The sequence below is a fragment of the Cervus elaphus genome, chromosome 24 (genome assembly GCF_910594005.1).
Source record: "Cervus elaphus chromosome 24, mCerEla1.1, whole genome shotgun sequence".
Taxonomy (NCBI): domain Eukaryota; kingdom Metazoa; phylum Chordata; class Mammalia; order Artiodactyla; family Cervidae; genus Cervus; species Cervus elaphus.
In genome coordinates, this window is record NC_057838.1 from 63034304 (window position 1) to 63054075 (window position 19772).

Here is a 19772-nt window from a genome sequence, read left to right on the forward strand (position 1 = left end):
CCCCACATTGTACTATTTGTTCTTATTCCTTTGTTTATAGAAGGAGCTGAAGAGGAAAAAATGGAAACAGATACTGATGCTCAGCAGCCTGAAAAGGTAAAATGTCAGTCTGTTTGAACTCTCCCACTATAGAAAAGCCACAGAGAGCACTGATTTTCACAGCGTAACAGTTTGGGTTTATTTTGATCTTTTGAGTCCCTCTCGGGACTGTAAGTGATTCTGTCAGCCATTTTCACTTTCCTGGTTTAAGGTGCAGTTCTCATAAGACATAATACAGGACATTTGTCATTTGTTTATTTAGTGAGGATTTATCCACTCTTCAGGTTCCCTGGTGGGTCAGCTGGTAAAGAATCTGCCTGCAACGCGAGAGACCTTGGTTCAGTCCGTGGGTTGGGACAGTCCCCTAGAGAAGGAAACAGCTACCCACTCCAGTATTCTGGCCTGGAGAATTCCATGGACTGTGTAGTCCGTGGGATCACAAAGAGTGGGACACAACTGAGTGACTTTGACTTTCATTTTAGTGAGGATTTATCTATCCACTCTTCCAGCTTCTGCTTCTGTAATTCTTTCAGACAGAGTTGGGGAATATAAATACAAAAGACTATTGAAGACTTAAAACTATTGAATTGTAGGGTTTGGGTTCTGTACTTATGCCAGAGGAGAATTAGAGAGTATTGAGGAATTTTCTGGGAGACTTAGCTGTCAGCAGAAAAATATTTGAAAAACTCAACAAGAAGGTGACATTTGAAGTATGTTTTAAAGAGCAGGTTATTATAAGGTTTGAAATGAAGAATGGGGAGTCAGGTATTCCAGCTGTCAGTGGAGGGGGAGACACTGCAACCAGCGCGCAGAGGGCGTCCAGGTGCCCAGTATGTTTGTGTCCTGATGCCTGTCTCATGAAGGCTGTCAATGTGAGGTAAGCCAAGATTGGGGTACAGGATAATCAGTCAGTCACTGTTTAAATGAAACAAGGATTTAAGCTCTTGATTCCTTCTGGTGCTTTATCATTGTATATAGATAAGGAGAGGAAGGGAATCATAGTAAAATTAATGATTGTTCTTACAGCGTCTCAAATACTGTACTTTATACTTTACATTTATGAATTTATCAAGTTCCTAAAATAGCCTTATCAAGTCAATGATAGTCTCTTCATTTTATAGATAATGTTACATAATTTGTTCAAGGATTTCAAAATTGATAAATGATGCCAGCTCCTGACCATAGAGCAATTGAAGTTTTCAGTCTCCAGAACATGATCATTGATTGCTCTGTTTTGGCTCTTCTAAGAGCCATTGCAAATGGCTGTGTTGAAGAACTTTCTCAACTTTTTAAATTTGGCAGCATTTCATTTTGCTTCTTGGTTAATACTGTACATCTTATGTATTTTTGTTCATTTTATATATTGAAGTATAGTTTATTTGCAATACTGTGTTAATTTCTGTATAGCAAAATTATTATTATGCATATATATACATTTTTTATATTATTTTCCAATATGGTTTATTATAGCATACTGCATATGGTTCTCTGCTGTACAATAGGACCTTCTTGTACTGTGCATTTTAAGTAACTTTTAGTACTTTCCCTGGTGGCTCAGATGGTAAAGAGTCCGCCTGCAATGTGGAAGACCTGGGTTCGATCCCTGGGTTGGGAAGATCCCCTGGAGAAGGGAAATACTACCCACTCCAGTATTCTTGCCTGGAGAGTCCCCAAGGACAGAGGAGCCTGGCGAGCTGCATGCAGTCCACAGGGTCGCAGAGAGTCAGACACGACTAAGCAGCTAAGCATACAGACGACTAACCATGTGTTTGTTTAACCAGTAAATAATGTAAATAAGTCACAGTGACACTCTTCTGGACACTGTGTCCCCAGCATTTTAGCAAAGGGGGTGGGACTGTGCTTAAGAAACATGAAGTCTCATGACCATTCAGGAGCTGTGGATAGTGAGAGGTATTTTTCGGAATTTATTGACTTTTTTCCAGCTTTTCTCTGTAAGACTTTTCGGAACCTAGTCCACCTGTTGCCAAAAATAGTGGAACCTTTTGTTACTCTAAGATAACATCACTTGTAAAAGGACCTTTTATTTCATTTTTCTCACTCTCTATCCTTTTCTTTTGTACCCCTTCCAGGCAGAAAACAAAGGGGAAAATGAAACGGATGAAGGTGATAAAGCACAAGACGGAGAAAATGAAAAAAACAGTGAAAAGGAACAGGATAGTGAAGTTAGCGAGGATACTAAATCAGGTACTTTGAGGAAACTCTTTGGACTTTATTATGTAAAACACTAAAAGCACTGGAGAAATGTAAGCAGTTAAATTGTATAGAAATAGTCCTAAAAAAAAAATAGTCCTTCATTTGCTACATGTTTCTTAACATAACAGTAAATATGGATTTGAGTTTTATTTTGCACTGAGGCACCATCACCATGCTGGTGACTACATTGTTTTCAGCGATTCAGAGACAAACAAATTGTTTGGCTGTGACTGAAGTCAGTACTTTTTTCTTTCCAGTTCGTTGCTGTTATGTCCCATCCTGCCTAACTTGAAAGGCTTCCAGAGGTGCCTGTTCTCGGCTTCTGATTTCCTACAGACCCTAGGATTTCCCAGAGCATCTCATTGACTGATGAACAAACATTTTGGTCTTAGGACTTAGCTCCCCTGAATTTTCCTTTATATCCAAGGGAAACTACATAGAGAGCTCAGAGAAGACAGAGTGTACTATTTAGAAAATCCATCTCAAATAGAAGCCGACTTACATACATGGAGTGGATCAAAAGAAATCTTAAGGGAAAGGCACTGAGATCTCTTTGTAACATCAGTCCTAGTTCGTTATGTGGCAGAGGTGAGAAGTAAGATGGCTTATTCAAACTGGGCACACTGGTAATAAAGCTTTCTGATTTTTTCCCCCCAGAAGAAAAGGAGACTGAAGAGAACAAGGAACTCACTGATTCTTGTAAAGAAAGAGAAAGTGATGTTGGGAAGAAGAAAGTAGAACATGAAATTTCTGAAGGAAATGTAGCCACAGCCGCAGCAGCTGCTCTTGCCTCAGCTGCAACGAAAGCCAAGGTTTGCCCCTGACAGCTCTTTTCCTAGTGCTCTCTTAAGCCATGAATGGCTGTATTGTTTTGACGTTACTGGGAATATTTGGTATAGAGAGCCTCGCATCTCATAGGAGATGATTGTTTTTTTGAATGACATTTCTAGGTTAAGAATTCCATGGGCAGGAGGATGGTGAAAATAGCCGACCTGGGCCTAAATGGTGGCTGCTTTCGATTCATTCATTGTGTCATTCATTCAGTCTTCTGAAGACTGCAGTGATTGAAGGCAGAATTTAAAGTCTCTCAAATGTGCCTGCAGAACTTGTCTTGGACTATAGTTTCAATAATTTCTACCAGATTGAAATATTTGTAATTTTTAAGACAAAAATCTGTTTCCTTGTATAAATACTTCACCCTGCTCTTAGAGACTGGAAGGAACAAGAAGGAACCTAAAATAGCTCTTTTTCTTCTTGAATTTGCCAGCTTTTCTGGGGGTGGTTTTCTCTATTTATAACATGGTATTGGCTTCCCAGCATATTTAAGAAGAAAAGAGAATGTTATTTTCCCTGCTTTGTGTTAAGTTAGCACTTTAAAGCTTTCCAGGCATGAATATGTCAAGTTTAAAAAACCTATTTACCCCCTTTCTATTTTACCCTCAAAAGTAGTCTCCTTTCATTATAGGTCACCACAGTTTAAGCAGTGGTTACTAGGACATGGCTAGTCATTTTATCTGGACCTGTTCTTGATCCATTGGTAAAGATGTTTTTCATGGTGTTTAGTTACCCAGACTGTTTAGCTGTTGTAAACTGTTTCTCCAAGTGTTTAATCTGTGTGGCATGGCTTATAACATGCCACACAGATCCATTGATGACCCAGTTCAAACCATAAGAGCACTGTTTTGAGTGCCTGCCCATCTGATGTAGGTCAGACGGTGTTGGGGAGGGTTGCTCATGGGTCACAGAATTGTTCAGTCAGATACCCCAGCTGAATGTTACTTCACAGTAGATTGAGGTCTTGCATATGCATACTAGCCAGTCTCTTCCAAAGATGTGTCCTGATCTTCATGGTTCTTAAGTGTAATTTTAGGTATTCGCTCTTGTCTGCCACCCCCGATGTCTAGGAATTTGTGAGAGGTACTCTTGTTTAAGTGAATATTGATGGGGACAGCAATTTGACTGTTGTTTCATATTTATTTGGTTTTGTTCTTCCTTCATTGGAAGCATTTTTTGAGTCTGTCTTCTGCCAGGTTCGACTCCTGGCTATCTCAGTGTCTCTAAGCTGTCCAAGTTATTTCTGTTCATGCTGTCATCAATTGGGCATGTTTTCTCAAAAAATGAGCCAAGCCAGGAGGGCTTCCCTCATTTGTGCCTTTGCAGCGAAAGACACAGCCGTCCACCCAGTCTTCACTCAGGTCACCTTTGCATTGAAGTGTAAGTTAGACACAAATAAATAGATACATATGTCTACAACTAGTAAATTTTTTCACAGGCTGAACCCACCTGTTGACTCCTAAATAGCACCCATGTCAAGCTGTATATATAATCTTACCTGCTCAGCATTAGCCTCTTCATATCCCTTCCAGTGACTGCTTCCCTTCAGAAGTAGATGCTGCGTGCCTCCTAACAAGTTACTTCTTATGAAAGAAATCATATGCAGAAAAACCTTTAAAAATTCCAATATGAACATAGTACTTTCTTAAGTAACCTCTCTGTCTCTTCAGGCTCGAACTCCTTAGGGAATTTGGGGCTCTTCCCTGATCGGGACCCTTCTCAGTTCTCAAGGGTCATTTCTCACCCGTCTGTCCTGAACTCCCACCGTCCTTTCCCATTATTTCTCCTCCCCGTGCTACTCTGTGTGCGTCACTGTAAGTTTCCAGAGAAGGAGTTCAAGTGGCAGATGACCATAAACAGTCTCAGAAGTCTTTTTCTGCTTTGGGCACAAATGTTTGTACCATTGACCACCTTGCCACTGCTGTTTGACTCCTTCATTACAGAGGAACTGCTCTTATGGATCAATTACCGTGGCCCTTGGTTAGTCCGGACAAGGTTTAGAAGAGTGTCCAAAGAACCTTTTCTGTCCAGGTCACTGAATTTCCACTCCCTCATCAATCATTCACTCCTTATTTCTAATAGACTAGGAACTTGGGTCTTCATTCTTGGAACACCTATGTCTTCCACTGACTTGTGAAAGTGTTACAGATGCTCACACTACATGACTTGGCACATGAATTGTTCCCTGCTACTTACAGCTTGATCTGATACATTTCACAGCACACATAATCATTTTTGTGCTACATGGTAATTAAGGAGTAAGGAATTTACTTAAATTACTGTGATTAGTACAACTTATCTAGGCTATCCAAGTTTTCTGTTATTCTTGTTTTTGTTCTTCTGCGTCTATAAACAGCTTTGTTATTAAGAGTTTTCCTTGATACATTTTAATTGTTTGTCACACTCTGACATGGAGTAGTAATTAGAGGTTCTAGATCTAGCTCCAAAACATATAGAGTGGGCATGCTTTCTGGCTTTCCCCATCCTTGCCAGATGAGGGGTTTTTGGGTAGAAAGATCCGCTTTTTCATTCCACCTGCTGACAAGCTGTGGGCTAACTCACCTGAAGAGCAGTGTGTGGGTGTGAGAAAGCGCTGCTGGCTTAGTGCTCCCCCTGCTTTCCATCTGGGTTTAGGTGGAAGAAACCGTCCAGAACTACTGCTGAATAAACTTAGAAACTCCAGAAAAGAGAATATGTCCTCCTTTATCAGTAGCAGTAGGATTCAGTTCTCATAAGATAGCAGAAATCACATAGACATTTACTTCAGGTTTTTTTTTCTGCTACCATGCCATCTCCACCTACTTTAAAAAGGATATTTGTCTTCATGGTAACTGGGTGTTTTGTTTTAGGACATCAGGAAGATTTTTTTTCTTATCCCTCAAAAATATATCATAACTTGCTCCCTTATGCCTGAAATTCTCTCTCAAGATAGAAAAATTGTATCTTTTTCTCACTTTACATGAAGTTAACCGGAACACATTTTTCAATAGCACGTGTAGGATTTTGAGTCCTTGATTTTGGAAATTCGTCTTTATTTTGCACCTCATTAGGTTGTACTTGAAATTCTAGACAGAAGTTTATTATCCATCAAAATTTGGAAGGCATTTTTACCTTTGTTTTCAAAAACCTAGTTTTCCTTTTGAGAAGTCTGTCATAGTCTGAATTTTTGTTTGTAACCTTTTTCTTTTTTTGGTCTGTTTGAAAATTTTTAGGATTTTCAGTCTTGTGTTCTTAAATCTCCAAAGTTCATTGCTGTGGATCTTTTTTTTTTTTTAATGTTTATTTTCTTACATGGTAATAATCCCTTTGTGTTTAATAACTTGTGATCTTCAGTTTTGAGAGGAAGTATTTTGCTGTATTTATTTGCTAATGAGTGGGGATGTCCCTAAGTTCCTTGGCTTCCCTTGCATCTCAGCTGGTAAAGAATCTGTCTGCAATGCAGGAGACCTGGGTTGGGAAGATCCCCTGGAGAAGGGAAAGGCTACCCACTCCAGTATTCTGGCCTGGAGAATTCTATGGACCATAGTCCATGGGGTCGCAAAGAGTCGGATACAACTGAGCGACTTTCACTTTCATTTTCCCTAAGTTTCTGTATTTCTCTCAAGAAAGTAGAACATTTTCTGCCAAATCCAGCAGAGTTCTAGAGTTCCCATTCTCATTTCAAAAAGCAAAACAAAACTAGAAACTGGTAACATTAGTCTCTTGTGAAGGAAGAGACACAAGTGAGAAGGAAACTTACTTTTTATTTTACACCTCCTTGCATATTGAATTTTATATCACATCAGAAGTACAGAATTACAACACTGTCAATGAGAGAAGGCTTAGAATCATGTAATCTTTATTTTAACTTTTGGTATTATTGATGCAGCTTAATGTAGTTTAAGGAGGCAACATGACCATTAATAGCTATAGATTCTTTCATAAAATCTTTCGCCTACACTTCTGAATCTTCCTGCAGATAAGTCTCCAAAAATATAAAACTGTTTTTCTTTATCAACTATAAAAGAGTGAAAAATAAGGCTGTTATTTAATAAGTGTTCTCTTTAGTTCCCCAAAACCTATATTAAACTCCTTGTGCATGTTCACTCCTTCTAGATTTTATAAGAAATACAGATTAGTAAGACAGCCACCCTGTGTTAATTCTCAAAACCTTGTGTAGAAGCAAGATAAGCACACAAACTCAGCTGATAAAATAGTGGAAAATAGTGTTGGGGGCGTGTTGCTGTAAGCTCTTGGGTGGTGTCTGGAGAAGGTGGGATTGATCTTTTGCACATAGTCAGGACTTTGGCCAAGTATGGGATCCTTGTATTCTCTGGGTGGTCTTCAGTCTTCTCTGAGTGATGTGACATCTTCCTCTGGGTGCTGCTGAGTTGACAGAAAATGAGAATAGGACTCATCAGTCCTGTTGCAGAGAGTGAGTGGTACATTCTTCCAGAATGTCTTCCTGTATCTCTTCAAACTGGAGGTGAAGTATTGTTCACTTCCTTTCCTCCCTGTTCCCAGTAGTCCCTCACTACGCGCTTTGCATCTGTGTGTTGGGTGCTGAGAGAGACCACTGCTGGCCTGCCCCTGGACAGTTGCTAAGGAGAGAAAGGCAGACTTACAGAGTGAGGGTTGGAGACAGGCTCGGTGGTAGATGGGGAAGTGCCCTGCAGGCCATTCTGTCCTTCTCTGTGCCCATCAAGGCCTGGATTCATTCTCTCCTCCCTGGTGGGCTCTTTGAGGAGAGTAGACTTTCATGGTAGAAGTTGCCTTTTAATCCTTAAAAAGGGTTGGTTTATATCTGTTAAGTACTAGAAATTGAGGTATGGATAGTTGTCAAATTGAAATAAATGGTAGAAACTTAGAAACAGGGCATCTAGGGCACCATTCTTTTTTTTTTTTTTTTTTTTTTTTTTAGGGCACCATTCTTAATTACATAATTCCCACTTTCAGTAGCAAATTCAGCATTGTCTTACTGTTTTGTTTTGTTTTGTTTTTTTGTCTCACTGGTTCTAAGCAAATGTTTACCTGAATACTTCAAATATTTTTTTTGCCCTTAGCACCTGGCTGCTGTGGAAGAGAGAAAGATCAAGTCTCTGGTAGCTCTCCTGGTTGAGACACAAATGAAGAAACTGGAGATTAAACTTCGACATTTTGAAGAACTAGAAACTATCATGGACAGAGAGAAAGAAGCTGTAAGTAATGGGAATTTTATAGTGGCTTTTTGACAGTTAACTTAGATCACTTTTCATAAAATAGAAAACTAAAGAAAATGTGGTGACCTAATTTATTGGTCTCCATCGCTATCATTTAACTTTTTCTGTATTTGCTTTGCCCTTTCAAAAGGATTATCAGTCAGTAATGGTAAATTAAAGGAAGTCTGAAAATAACTATCTAAACCTCAGTTTCTTACACTTCTTGGCTTTGCAGATACTTGAAGGTGTCAGATTCTCCCTTTTTCAGTAGTCAGATCTTAGACTTACTGTGTTACTTATGTGTTATGTTCCCTCTCTTCTATGGAAAACCAGGTCTAGAGGAGTAATTGTAAGCAGCATTTTGGGGGGTGTACATTTTTGATATGCCCCAAACAGGACCAAAAGAATTACGGCAAACGCCAAGAATAAGAATGAGAAACCACAAGAAATAAGAAACATAGAAGCAGGGAAACATTTGATTATCTGAAGGAACTATTTTTTTTTTTTTTTTGAGAAACAGAGATGAAGTTCTCTGGAGAAGTTTTTTTTTTTGATGAGTTGACCAGGAAAGTCATGAGTTGATGACTTTTCTAAATAATGGCTGAATTTGAGGATTTAGCACTTAGGAATTTTTCGGATTGTTTTGACTTCTTTCTCAGCATGTCGTATGCTGGTATCTCTAAATGAGACAACCTTAAACCATTCCAGAAGAGTTTTAATCTTAAGGATCCATTTGCATCTGTTGAACTCTTTCTTTGTTGTCAGTCCAGGCAAGTCCTCTCTCAGATTCATGTTGACTAGCTCAGGAACTATCACAGTAGCCCATTTTCATTTTATCCTAAGACCTGTTCTGCCTCTTACATTCTGGCCCTGTGAAGAATACGCTGCTTCCGTAACTATCCTGCCCACACCCTGTGCCCTCTTATCCCCAGTCCCGTAGCCCTGTAAGTATCTCTAATATCCCCTGCCCTCTCCTGTCCCAGGAGCTTCTGGCCACCCTGTCCCATCTCTGAGCACCAGCCATGCCGCCGCACACCAGATGCAGGCTTCCGTCATGGCTGTGTGCACCTGCTCTTCCACCAGCAAGGTGTTTTTCCTGCTCTTTGCCAGCCTCCTGCACCTGTGAGTGACTTGTCCTCTGTGTCTGCTGCTGAGGCAGCCTAACAGAGCACTTACTGTATTGTAAATGCTAGTTCATGCACACGCCTCCCTTACCAGAGTGTATACTTTCTTGAATGTCTTGTTCACACACAACTGGCACATCATGGGTGCTTGTGTAAATGTCTGTCGAATGAATACATCAGTGTCAGAAGCTGGGAAAATGGAAAAGAAAGTTTAACTTTGGGGACTTGACTTTAGTTTAACAGTGAAGACAGAGAACAGGTGACAGTATTGTGTGTTCAGTTCCTGTGGGAACATACCTGGAAGACGTGGAGAGGATGTTAGAGAAAACATCAAGAGGTGAGCTGGAACTTTGAAGAATGAGTGCATGTGTTTATCTTAGCCTAAGAAGCTGCCCTTGTGTCATTTGATAGCCTCTTACAGGGTATTTGGAATAACAGGGAGCAAATAGCTATGAAAAGAAGCGAAAAGCAAAGGAGAAAAGTAAAGATAAACCCATTTGAATGCAGAGTTCCAAAGAATAGCCAGGAGAGATAAGAAAGCCTTCCTCAGCGATCACTGCAAAGAAGTAGAGGAAAACAACAGAATGGGAAAGACTAGAGATCTCTTCAAGAAAATCAGAGATACCAAGGGAATATTTCATGCAAAGATGGGTTCGATAAAGGACAGAAATGGTATGGACCTAACAGAAGTGGAAGATATTAAGAAGAGGTGGCAAGAATACGCAGAAGAACTGTACAAAAAAGATCTTCATGACCCAGATGATCACAATGGTGTGATCACTCACCTAGAGCCAGACATCCTGGAATGTGAAGTCAAGTGGGCATCTCTACGAACAAAGCTAGTGGAGGTGATGAATTCCAGTTGAGCTATTTCAAATCCTGAAAGATGATGCCGTGAAAGTGCTGTGCTCAATATCCAGCAAATTTGGAAAACTCAGCAGTGGCCCCAGGACGAGAAAAGGTCAATTTTCATTCCAATCCCAAAGAAAGACAATGCCAAAGACTGCTCCCTAAGAAGGCAGTTAGGGAATATACAGAGTTTGTCTGGGAACCGACAAGATGAAAACTACTGACCCCGTTAAGGTGAGGATGCTGAGCTGGCCCTGGGTTCGAAACTCAAGAGAGTCTGCCCGATTGTGCAGCCTTCCATGCCAAATGGATGGCACACGTCATTCAAGGGAACAGGTGACAGACATGGGCTGTGTTGCAGGTTGGAGAGAACTGAGGGCCTGGGCCCTACCTACAGCATTCTTACTTGAATTCAAGGGGAGGAAATACTTGGAGGCCCATGAGGATCTGTGTCTTGATTTCATTTATAGCTTCTGGACTTGATCGCTCTCATTTGGCTAAGTACAGAAATCGTATACCTTTTGAAAGAGAGACACTGTAGGAAACTCAAACCTGTGAGAAACCTTCTGGAAGTGAGAGTAGATGAGAAACTGACACAGAGATAGCACATGAGGTAAGGAGGCCAAGGGAGTTCAGAGGAGGCTGTGATGTAAAAATTCATGTTGGTAACACAGATTTTCAGATCAGAGTTGTTTCAGTCATGGCTTTCTCAGGCAAACATATCTGCTTATTTCTATGAGATTTAGAAATTCTGCCATTTGAGGAAGTCAGGTCAACTGACGTTAGTAACAGTGAGAATATTCTCAGGCTTCCAAGGGTCTTCCTGTTGTTATTTCACCTGAGCTCTGCACGCCTCGGCCAGAGAGTCTGCATCCCACTCTAGAAAGTACAGACTTTGGCCCTGGAGGCACCTGACACATTACCATAAAGTACCTATAAAAATCTTATAGGAAGACTGTTACTAGAGCAGTATAATACACCACACAGCCACATATATTACCTTCCAGGAAGGGAAGGAATATGGGGAGAGACGATGCAATTAAAGGTATATTTTATGTTTTAATGATGTCAGCAGTTTGAAAGAATTGTGAGCTCAACTTTCAAGGAAGTTAAAATGCAGGTTGCCAACTTGAAAGGTCATCCATGAGCTAAAAGATGGGACAAATTCAGGATTGCCTCCAATTGTCAAGGAGATCTTTCTGGTAGAGGAAGGACTGATCTGAGCTGGTTATTTTTTTTAAAAATGGTCCAAATCCAAAACTGTGAAGAGGAAGGTATGGTTGCTAAGGAGACCAGGAGTCTCCTTAGACTACTTAGGTGTCCTGCCTAGATCTGGCAGTATTCATGGCATAGACGTGGATTAAGTTCATTAGTTCATTTAGTGAATGTTTATTGAACACCTACTTTGTTCTAGGCATGTTAGGTGCTGGGGATACACTGGTGAATAAAACTGTTTGCCTTACTTAGTAGACCTTAAATATTAGTGAAGGATGATAGATGTTGTGGGCTGTACATCTGTATGCATGTGTGTTACTGTGTATATATACATACCATTTGCTGGCATATTGAGTGCAGCACTTTTACAGCATCATCTTTCAGGATTTGAAATAGCTCAACTGGAATTCCATCACCTCCACTAGCTTTGTTCATACTGATGCTTTCTAAGGTCCACCTGACTTCACATTCCAGGATGTCTGGCTCTAGGTGAGTGATCACACCATCGTGATTATCTGAGACTGGAAAAGGTCAGTTTTCATTCCAGTCCCAAAGAAAGGCAATCCCAAAGAATGCTCAAACTACCGCACAACAGCCCTCATCTCACACACTAGTAAAGTAATGCTCAAAATTCTCCAAGCCAGGCTTCAGCAATACATGAACCGTGAACTTCCAGATGTTCAAGCTGCTTTTGGAAAAGGCAGAGGAACCAGAGATCAAATTGCCAGCATCCACTGGATCATCAAAATAGCAAGAGAGTTCCAGAAAAACATCTATTTCTGCTTTATTGACTATGCCAAAGTGTTTGACTGTGTGGATAACAATAAACTGTGGAAAGTTCTGAAAGAGATGGGATTACCAGACCACCTGACCCACCTCTTGAGAAACCTATATTCAGGCCAGGAAGCAGCAGTTAGAACTGGACATGGACCAACAGACTGGTTCCAAATAAGGAAAAGAAGTACATCAAGGCTGTAGATTGTCACCCTGCTTATTTAACTTATATGCAGAATACATCATGAGAAACACTGGGCTGGAAGAAGCACAAGCTGGAATCAAGATTGCCAGGAGAAATATCAATAACCCCAGATATGCAGATGACACCACCGTTAACGGCAGAAAGTGAAGAGGACCTAAAAAGCCTCTTGATGAAAGTGAAAGAGGAGAGTGAAAAAGTTGGCTTAAAGCTCACCATTCAGAAAACTAAGATCATGGCATCTGGTCCCATCACTTCATGGCAAATAGATTGGGAAACAGTGGAAACAGTGTCAGACTTTATTTTTTTCTCCATAATCACTGCAGATGGTGATTGCAGCCATGAAATTAAAGACGCTTACTCCTTGGAAGGAAAGTTATGACCAAATTAGATAGCATTAAAAAGCAGAGACCTTACTTTGCCAACAGAGGTCCATCTAGTCAAGGCTGTGGTTTTTCCAGTGGTCATGTATGGATGTGAGAGTTGGACTGTGAAGAAAGCTGAGTGCCGAAAAATTGATGCTTTTGAACTGTGGTGTTGGAGAAGACTCTTGAGAGTCCCTTGGACTGCGAGGAGATCCAACCAGTCCATCCTAAAGGAGATCAGTCCTGGGTGTTCATTGGAAGGACTGATGCTGAAGCTGAAACTCCAGTACTTTGGCCACCTCATGCGAAGAGTTGACTCATTGGAAAAGACCCTGATGCTGGGAGGGATTGGAGGCAGGAAGAGAAGGGGATGACAGAGGATGAGATGGCTGGATGGCATCACTGACTCGATGGACATGAGTTTGAGTAAACTCCGGGAGTTGGTGATGGACAGGGAGGCCTGGCGTGCTGCGATTCATGGGGTTGCAAAGAGTCAGACATGACTGACTGAGCAACTGAACTGAACTGATACATACCATTATGTTTCAGGATGGGTAGGTGAGACTGGGAGAGGCAAGGGAAGGGTTTGAGTATTAACTGATGTCATCTGAGTAGGCCTTGGCAAACTGACAGTTGGGTGAATGTCTTTAAGGCCTCGAAACAGCCAGTGTCAGAGACTCGAGGCTGGAGCATGACTGGCCCGTTTGGAACTAAGGAGTAGGGGGGTGGGTGGGAGTTAGGGGGGGACAGCATGAAGTCAGGGACAGGGGTGCTCTAATTACAGAAGTCCCTTATGACAAGTGAAGGACAAAAGAGCAAAAAGTTAACTTTATACTGCCCCGGAAGAATAGTTTCCTGTGTATTTGTATTGACAGTAGTTTGTCTCTGTGCGTGTGTGTGTGTGTGCGTGCGTGCTAAGTCACTTCAGTCACGTCCAACTCTGTGACCCTAGAGTCGGACGTGGGACTGCAGTCTGCCAGGCTCCTCTGTCCATGGGGTTCTCCAGGCAAGAATAATGGAGTGGGTTGTCATGCCCTTCTCCAGGATATCTTCCTGGCCCAGGGATCAAACCCAGATCTCCTGCTGCTACTGCATTGCAGGCAGTTTCTTCATACCTCTGGGCCACTGGGGTAGCCCCCTTTCATGTTTATACTGCCTGTCATGTAATTGAATCTATTGCTAGACAGGCACGATGACATTATGAATAGTTTTATCTGAGATTAAGAAAGCTGTATTTAGAAGTGAGTTTACTTGAAAAGACATAGGGCTTCAGGCAGCAGGCACTTTACTAGGACTTTACAGGTGACCGGTCACAAAAATGATGTCGGCTCCACTTTGGGATTTCCACCTCCAAAAGCAGGTGTGGAAGCAGAAAGATGCAGTTGTGCTGTTTTGTTTTTCCAGAGGTGTACAAAGGAATGATGATACCCACTTTTTTCTTAAGTGGATTTCTGTTCATTGATATCAAACTTTTCAAAGGGAGGTGTGTTTATTTACTTCAGTTCTGAGGCCAAGGAGTCAGCGTCTTCAAGGCTGTGCCACTACCCTTGGCAGTATAGATAGGTTTTTGAGGCCCCCACCTCCTTTTACTGTTTTCCACCCCTCCTCCCTGTTCTATGCAAATGAAGTTGGGAGAGAAGCTCTGTGTGAACTTCAGCTGCAGTTGCAGCTGTGTGTGCGTTTGGGGTCTTGGTGTAGAAAAGTGCTCTGTTGTGTTCCGGTTCCGCTTGGATTTGCTGCTTTATACATACACAGTGTCTGAATGAAGAGGGAGAGAAAGGCAGAGTTTGAATGCCGTGGGGGTCGGGGGTGTCTTCAGATCAGAGCCACAGGCAGCTTTGTATGATACTGGGTTCCCTAAACCCAGATTGGAGCCGTGAAAGAAAGTGAACGGCTTCATTAACTCCCTGTTTATAGGAGTAATCTACACTATTTGGCTTAGCTGTGGGAACTTATCTATAGTCTTTGATCATAGAAAAGGGAGAGAAGAAAGTCACTTTATCTGAAGCATGTAACTTGGTCAGTTTTAGTGTTTTGTTTTGTGATTACACAAACAATATGAATACATTAAAAAGTGACTTCAAATTTATTCCTAGGAATAATCACTGTTAATAATTTAGTGTCTTCCAGCACATTTTCAATGAGTAGATAATGTTTGTATGTGACCACAAAGTTTTTATATATATATATATAATTGTTATAAATATTATTATTGCAACTTGCTTTTTTTCTACTCTGTATCTCAGACATAAATGTACATCAAAAATAATACATTAATGACTATCCTTATACAAACATACATCAGTTTTCTAGCATAGATTTCCACATGTAGAATCACTGGTTTATTGGTTTTGTGAATTTGAAATTTTCTCAGAACTGTCGTACTCTCCTCAGAAATACACAGTTCACATTCACATTTGATTGCCACAAAAGTGGCAGTGAGATTGAGTAACAGTGGTGGTGCTAGTGGTAAAGAACCCACCTGCCCATGCAGGTTAGACGGAAGAGATGAGAGCTTGATCCCTGGGATGGGAAAATCACCTGGAGGAGGGCACGACAACCCACTTCAGTGTTCTTGCCTGGAGAATCCCATGGACAGAGGAGCCTGGTGGGCTACAGTTCCTAGAGGCACACGGAGTCGTACACGGCTGAAGCAACTTTAGCATGCAGGCAGCAGTGGTCGGTTACTTGTAACAAAGAGAGATGCCTTTTGTGTGGTGGGGCCAGTACGTGTCCCTCAACTCTGCTGCATGCTCCCCAGAAGAGAGGTGGTCCTCCTGGAGCCAGCTGGTAACCTGCCGTGGACATTGCTCTCACTTTACAGGACGTGTTCGTTGGACGTTTAATCTAAAGCTTAAATTGGGTTCTTTTTTTTTTTTTTCTGTTTTAAAACTATTTTTCTTTTAGTTTTATTGCGAGACAACGGATGTAGAATATCATAAGTTAAGGTATACAACCTAATGATTGACAAAATTAGTTAACATTCTTCATCTCACACAAATACAAAAAACTTTATCATGTGATGAGAACTGTTATTTTAAAAAGCTAATGTTGCTTAGTCACTCAGTCATATCTGACTCTTTGCGACCCCATGGGCTGCAGCCCTCCAGGCTTCTCTGTCCATGTGATTTTCCAGGCAAGAACACTGGAGTGGGTTGCCATTTCCTTCCCCATTAAATTGGGTTCTTCCCAGGTGTGTGTGTATGTGCGTATCTATATTTAATCACATCCTTTTTAATTCTTCTAATTATCTTTTAATTACTTTGTATGTTTTGAAGTGATAATTGAAGCTCATGAGAAAATAGTATAATTGAGTTTAGTTCATTTTAGACCAAGATTGGACTTCCCTGGTGGCTCAGATGGTAAAGCATCTGCCTACTATGCGGGAGACCCGGGTTCAATCCCTGGGTCAGGAAGATCTGGAGAAGGAAATGGCAACCCACTCCAGTATTCTTACCTGGAAAATCCCATGGATGGAGGAACCTAGCAGGCTACAGTCCATGGGGTTGCAAAGAATCAGATGACTTCACTAGACAAGGAAGGTGGGGTAAATTTTTCTCTCCAAGATTAATACTTTGATACTAAGGTCAGCTCCTAAAGAAAGGCTGGTTTGGTTTTAAAATAAACAAACACTGAGATGGGTAAAATTTCCTTTCAGAGACACAAAATCTCCCTCCAGTAACAGTTCAGCTTTTTATAAAGCAGATCTTGACCTATATTCTAGAGTTCTTACGTAACTGCAGGACTTCAGCAAAGCTGTCCAGAGCAATAGTGGCTCAACAGGAATGGAGGTTGAGGTCCTTTTCTGGCAACCTTTTAAGTCTAACTTCAGGGTAGTGCTAAATTTCCTGGAAAGAATGGTTAGAAGAATGCAAAACCTAGGACTTATGGTCAGAGTCTTTAGATTTCTTTCTTTCTTTTTTTTTTATTTACCTTTTATCTCCATTATCTCACTGATTAGTCATCTTGCGGAGCTGGACTTCTTGCAGAGGATTCTCTGGCTGTTGACATCTTACAGCTCCCTTCCAATTCTGAAAAAAAGGGTATGTTAAACTGACCAGGCTGTAGCCTCTTGTGGTCACTGTTAGGAAGAGCTCCCACCAACCTGTTAGACCATGGTAGCAGTGGCGCCCTGTCTTCTGTCTCCTGATCACCCTCAGCCACTCACAGAATCGTTCGTTTCGGATCTCCATCTCCCAAGGGAGACTCTACAAGCCAGCTAAACAACACACGGGGTATAAGTGTTGCCATCTGTTCTCTTCCTTTCTTCTCCTCCTCACCTGGCCATGCTAGTTGTCTTCATGCTGTGTCCACGGCCTGTCTTCCCTCACCCAGTCCATCTGTGGATGTTCCCTCCTAGCTAACTCCTGACAGCCAGTGAAGCTTCTCACTAGGCTCCTCAGGGACGTCTCCCCAAGCTGCTCTCTGCTAAAAGCCCAGATTTGCAAGCAAATACTCATGCATCTTCTACCTAGATTTTGCAAATGATAGTATGTAGTACTTATCTATAAAACTGACTGCTCCTGAAAGCCAAAATGTTATATTTCCTTAACTTATCAAATGCTTGGAGTAGTGCTCTCCAACAGAAATATAGTGAGCCATATATGTAATTTAAAATTTTCCAGTAGCCACAGTAAAAAGCAACAATAAAATCATAGAGATGTTTTATTTAATGCAATATATGTATGTTATTCTTAACATGTAATCAGTATGAAAAATTAATTTTTTTCAGATTTCAAAATCCAGTGCAGATGTTACATTGATAGTACATCTCCTTTCAGATTAGCCACATCTCAAGTGCCCAAGAGCCATTGTGGCTGCTATAGAAATGCCTCCCAGTGAATAAGCTCTTGCTCTCGAAAATGGTGGGGTAGAACATTATAGAGTAGAAATAGATCAAACCCTCCTTATGATCTTTATAATGCTTACTTCTAGAAACCTGGATTTTTTAATTTTGTTCATGTTAAAGATGATTTTTCTCTGTCAGCTCTGGGTTTAAATTAATTTTGATGGCTTTTAAGGTGACCACCCATTCTGAGCTACTGTTTGGCATATGGTTTCTCAATTTTCTAGCACATATAATAACTTACTTCTCATGTATTTATAATAACTTATGTATTATTTATTTATAATAACTTCTCTTATTTCTCTGTATTTTAATTTGGGTCCCAGAAAGATTATCTTGAATACTGAAATGCTTATATTCTTCAGACCACGAGTCATGTAAATTTTTGTTTAGACTTTGAAAATATGCTGTGAATGTGTCAGCCAGTATAATTTTGGCTACTTGGAAGCTAAGATTTACAGTGGCAGTTACAAAGTTCCATCTAGAAGCTGTGTATCTTTTCAGCTAAGGCCTTGTCCACTTGTGCAGAGGATTTAACTGTGATGTCACATTCTAAAATAGTAGCCAAAAGGATCACTTTCAGAAGAGAGCACCTAAAATGGTTGGACTTGAAATACTAGTATCTTAAGGAGCTATCAAGAGGACAAGAGATGCTTGTGTCACCTGAGGAAGAGTAAGGTGGTCGTGGAAGCTATTTTTTAAATATCTGAAGGCCTGCCAAACAGAGGGATTACCTGTGTCCTGAGTACAATTGCCCCACATGGGGTGAAGGTTCCAAGGAAAGGCAGATCTTATACTTAACATAGAGAAAAACTTGACTTCATGCTACTCAAGAAGCAGTGCGTTTTCTCTGACTGTGGTGGTTGCAGGAGAGGAGGTGACGATGTAACGGTGATGAGGTTTGGGGAACTTCAACACCATGTAGATGTCCTGTGTTGGCATCCAATCCTGAAAGCCTCTCCTGTTGTCATTTCTCTTCCCCTTTCTTTTCTTAACAGTTAGAACAACAGAGGCAGCAGTTGCTTACGGAGCGCCAGAACTTCCACATGGAGCAGCTGAAATACGCTGAGTTGCGAGCCCGACAGCAAATGGAACAGCAGCAGCACGGGCCGAACCCTCAGCAGGCACACCAGCACTCGGGAGGACCCGGCCTGGCGCCGCTGGGCGCAGCAGGACATCCCGGCATGATGCCTCATCAGCAGCCCCCTCCCTACCCTCTGATGCACCACCAGATGCCACCGCCTCACCCGCCCCAGCCAGGTGAGAGGAATCTGCTCACAGATGCGCTGGGCTCATCCTTGTGCCCGAAGCATCAGAGGGTCAGACCTTGCCGTTGGGGACTTCTGACTGAGACTGTGCAGAATGTCCATCGTCTTCCAGGACGTGGTAGACAAGTGAATCTGGCTTTACAGCCATCAGCGCGTGAAGCCTGCTGGGTTCTCTTTCCAGGGTCCTGTTGGCATGATGCCTTTTTCTTGGATAGGTCAGCAGTATATCCCAGAGTTCCTTAAAAATTCATCCTTGGGTTGTCTACACTATTTTTTTAATTGACATTTCAAAGATAGACATGAAAAGAAAAGTACAGTGATCTCTTACGATGCATTTTCAGTGATCATCACCTTTCTGCCATTCTTAGCTTTTTGTTGTAGAAATCTTCTGTAGATGAAAATAGAATAGCGTAACAAGCCCCCAAATACCTGTTGCACAGCTTCCCTTCGTGTGTTGAAGAAGTCTAGGTCTCGCGCCTGTGGCTGTGCCCGATCGTGCGCTCCAGGTGCATGGTGTCTTTTCATATGGCCTTCTCCCCTCTTTCCCCCTCCCACACATCGCCCGTAAATAAACCACAGGATGGCGCTGGATATTTTTGCAGGTTCAGGGTCACTTTGGGGGTGCAGGCATTTTTCTTGTGATGTCCATTCTCTCTTGGTGACATTCAGGTTTGCCAGTGGTTTTGGTGCTCCTAAGTTCCCCATTAAATGACTCACTTAAGATTTCACCTGCCAATGAGAATTGCTTCCTAGATCAGTTATTTCATCAGGTGTTGCAAAATGGTAAGATTTCTGAATTTATTGTCCTTTCTGCCTTTATTTATTTATATTCTACATTTGCTAGCAGTGATTCTTTTATTACAAA

General features: G+C 41.4%; 1 protein-coding gene across 2 annotated transcripts in view; it reads left to right on the forward strand.

Annotated features, from left to right (window-relative positions):
- The window catches only part of SMARCC1 (SWI/SNF related, matrix associated, actin dependent regulator of chromatin subfamily c member 1), a 121802-nt gene that overhangs the window by 84743 nt on the left and 17287 nt on the right, over window positions 1-19772 (forward strand). The window contains exons 22-26 of one of the 2 annotated variants that reach the window (XM_043885208.1): window positions 41-96; window positions 2130-2244; window positions 2911-3065; window positions 8130-8264; window positions 18638-18899. In XM_043885208.1, the coding sequence (XP_043741143.1) occupies window positions 41-96; window positions 2130-2244; window positions 2911-3065; window positions 8130-8264; window positions 18638-18899 (723 nt within the window). The remainder of the gene's footprint in view (window positions 1-40; window positions 97-2129; window positions 2245-2910; window positions 3066-8129; window positions 8265-18637; window positions 18900-19772) is intronic. The other variant, XM_043885209.1, reaches the window with a different exon arrangement.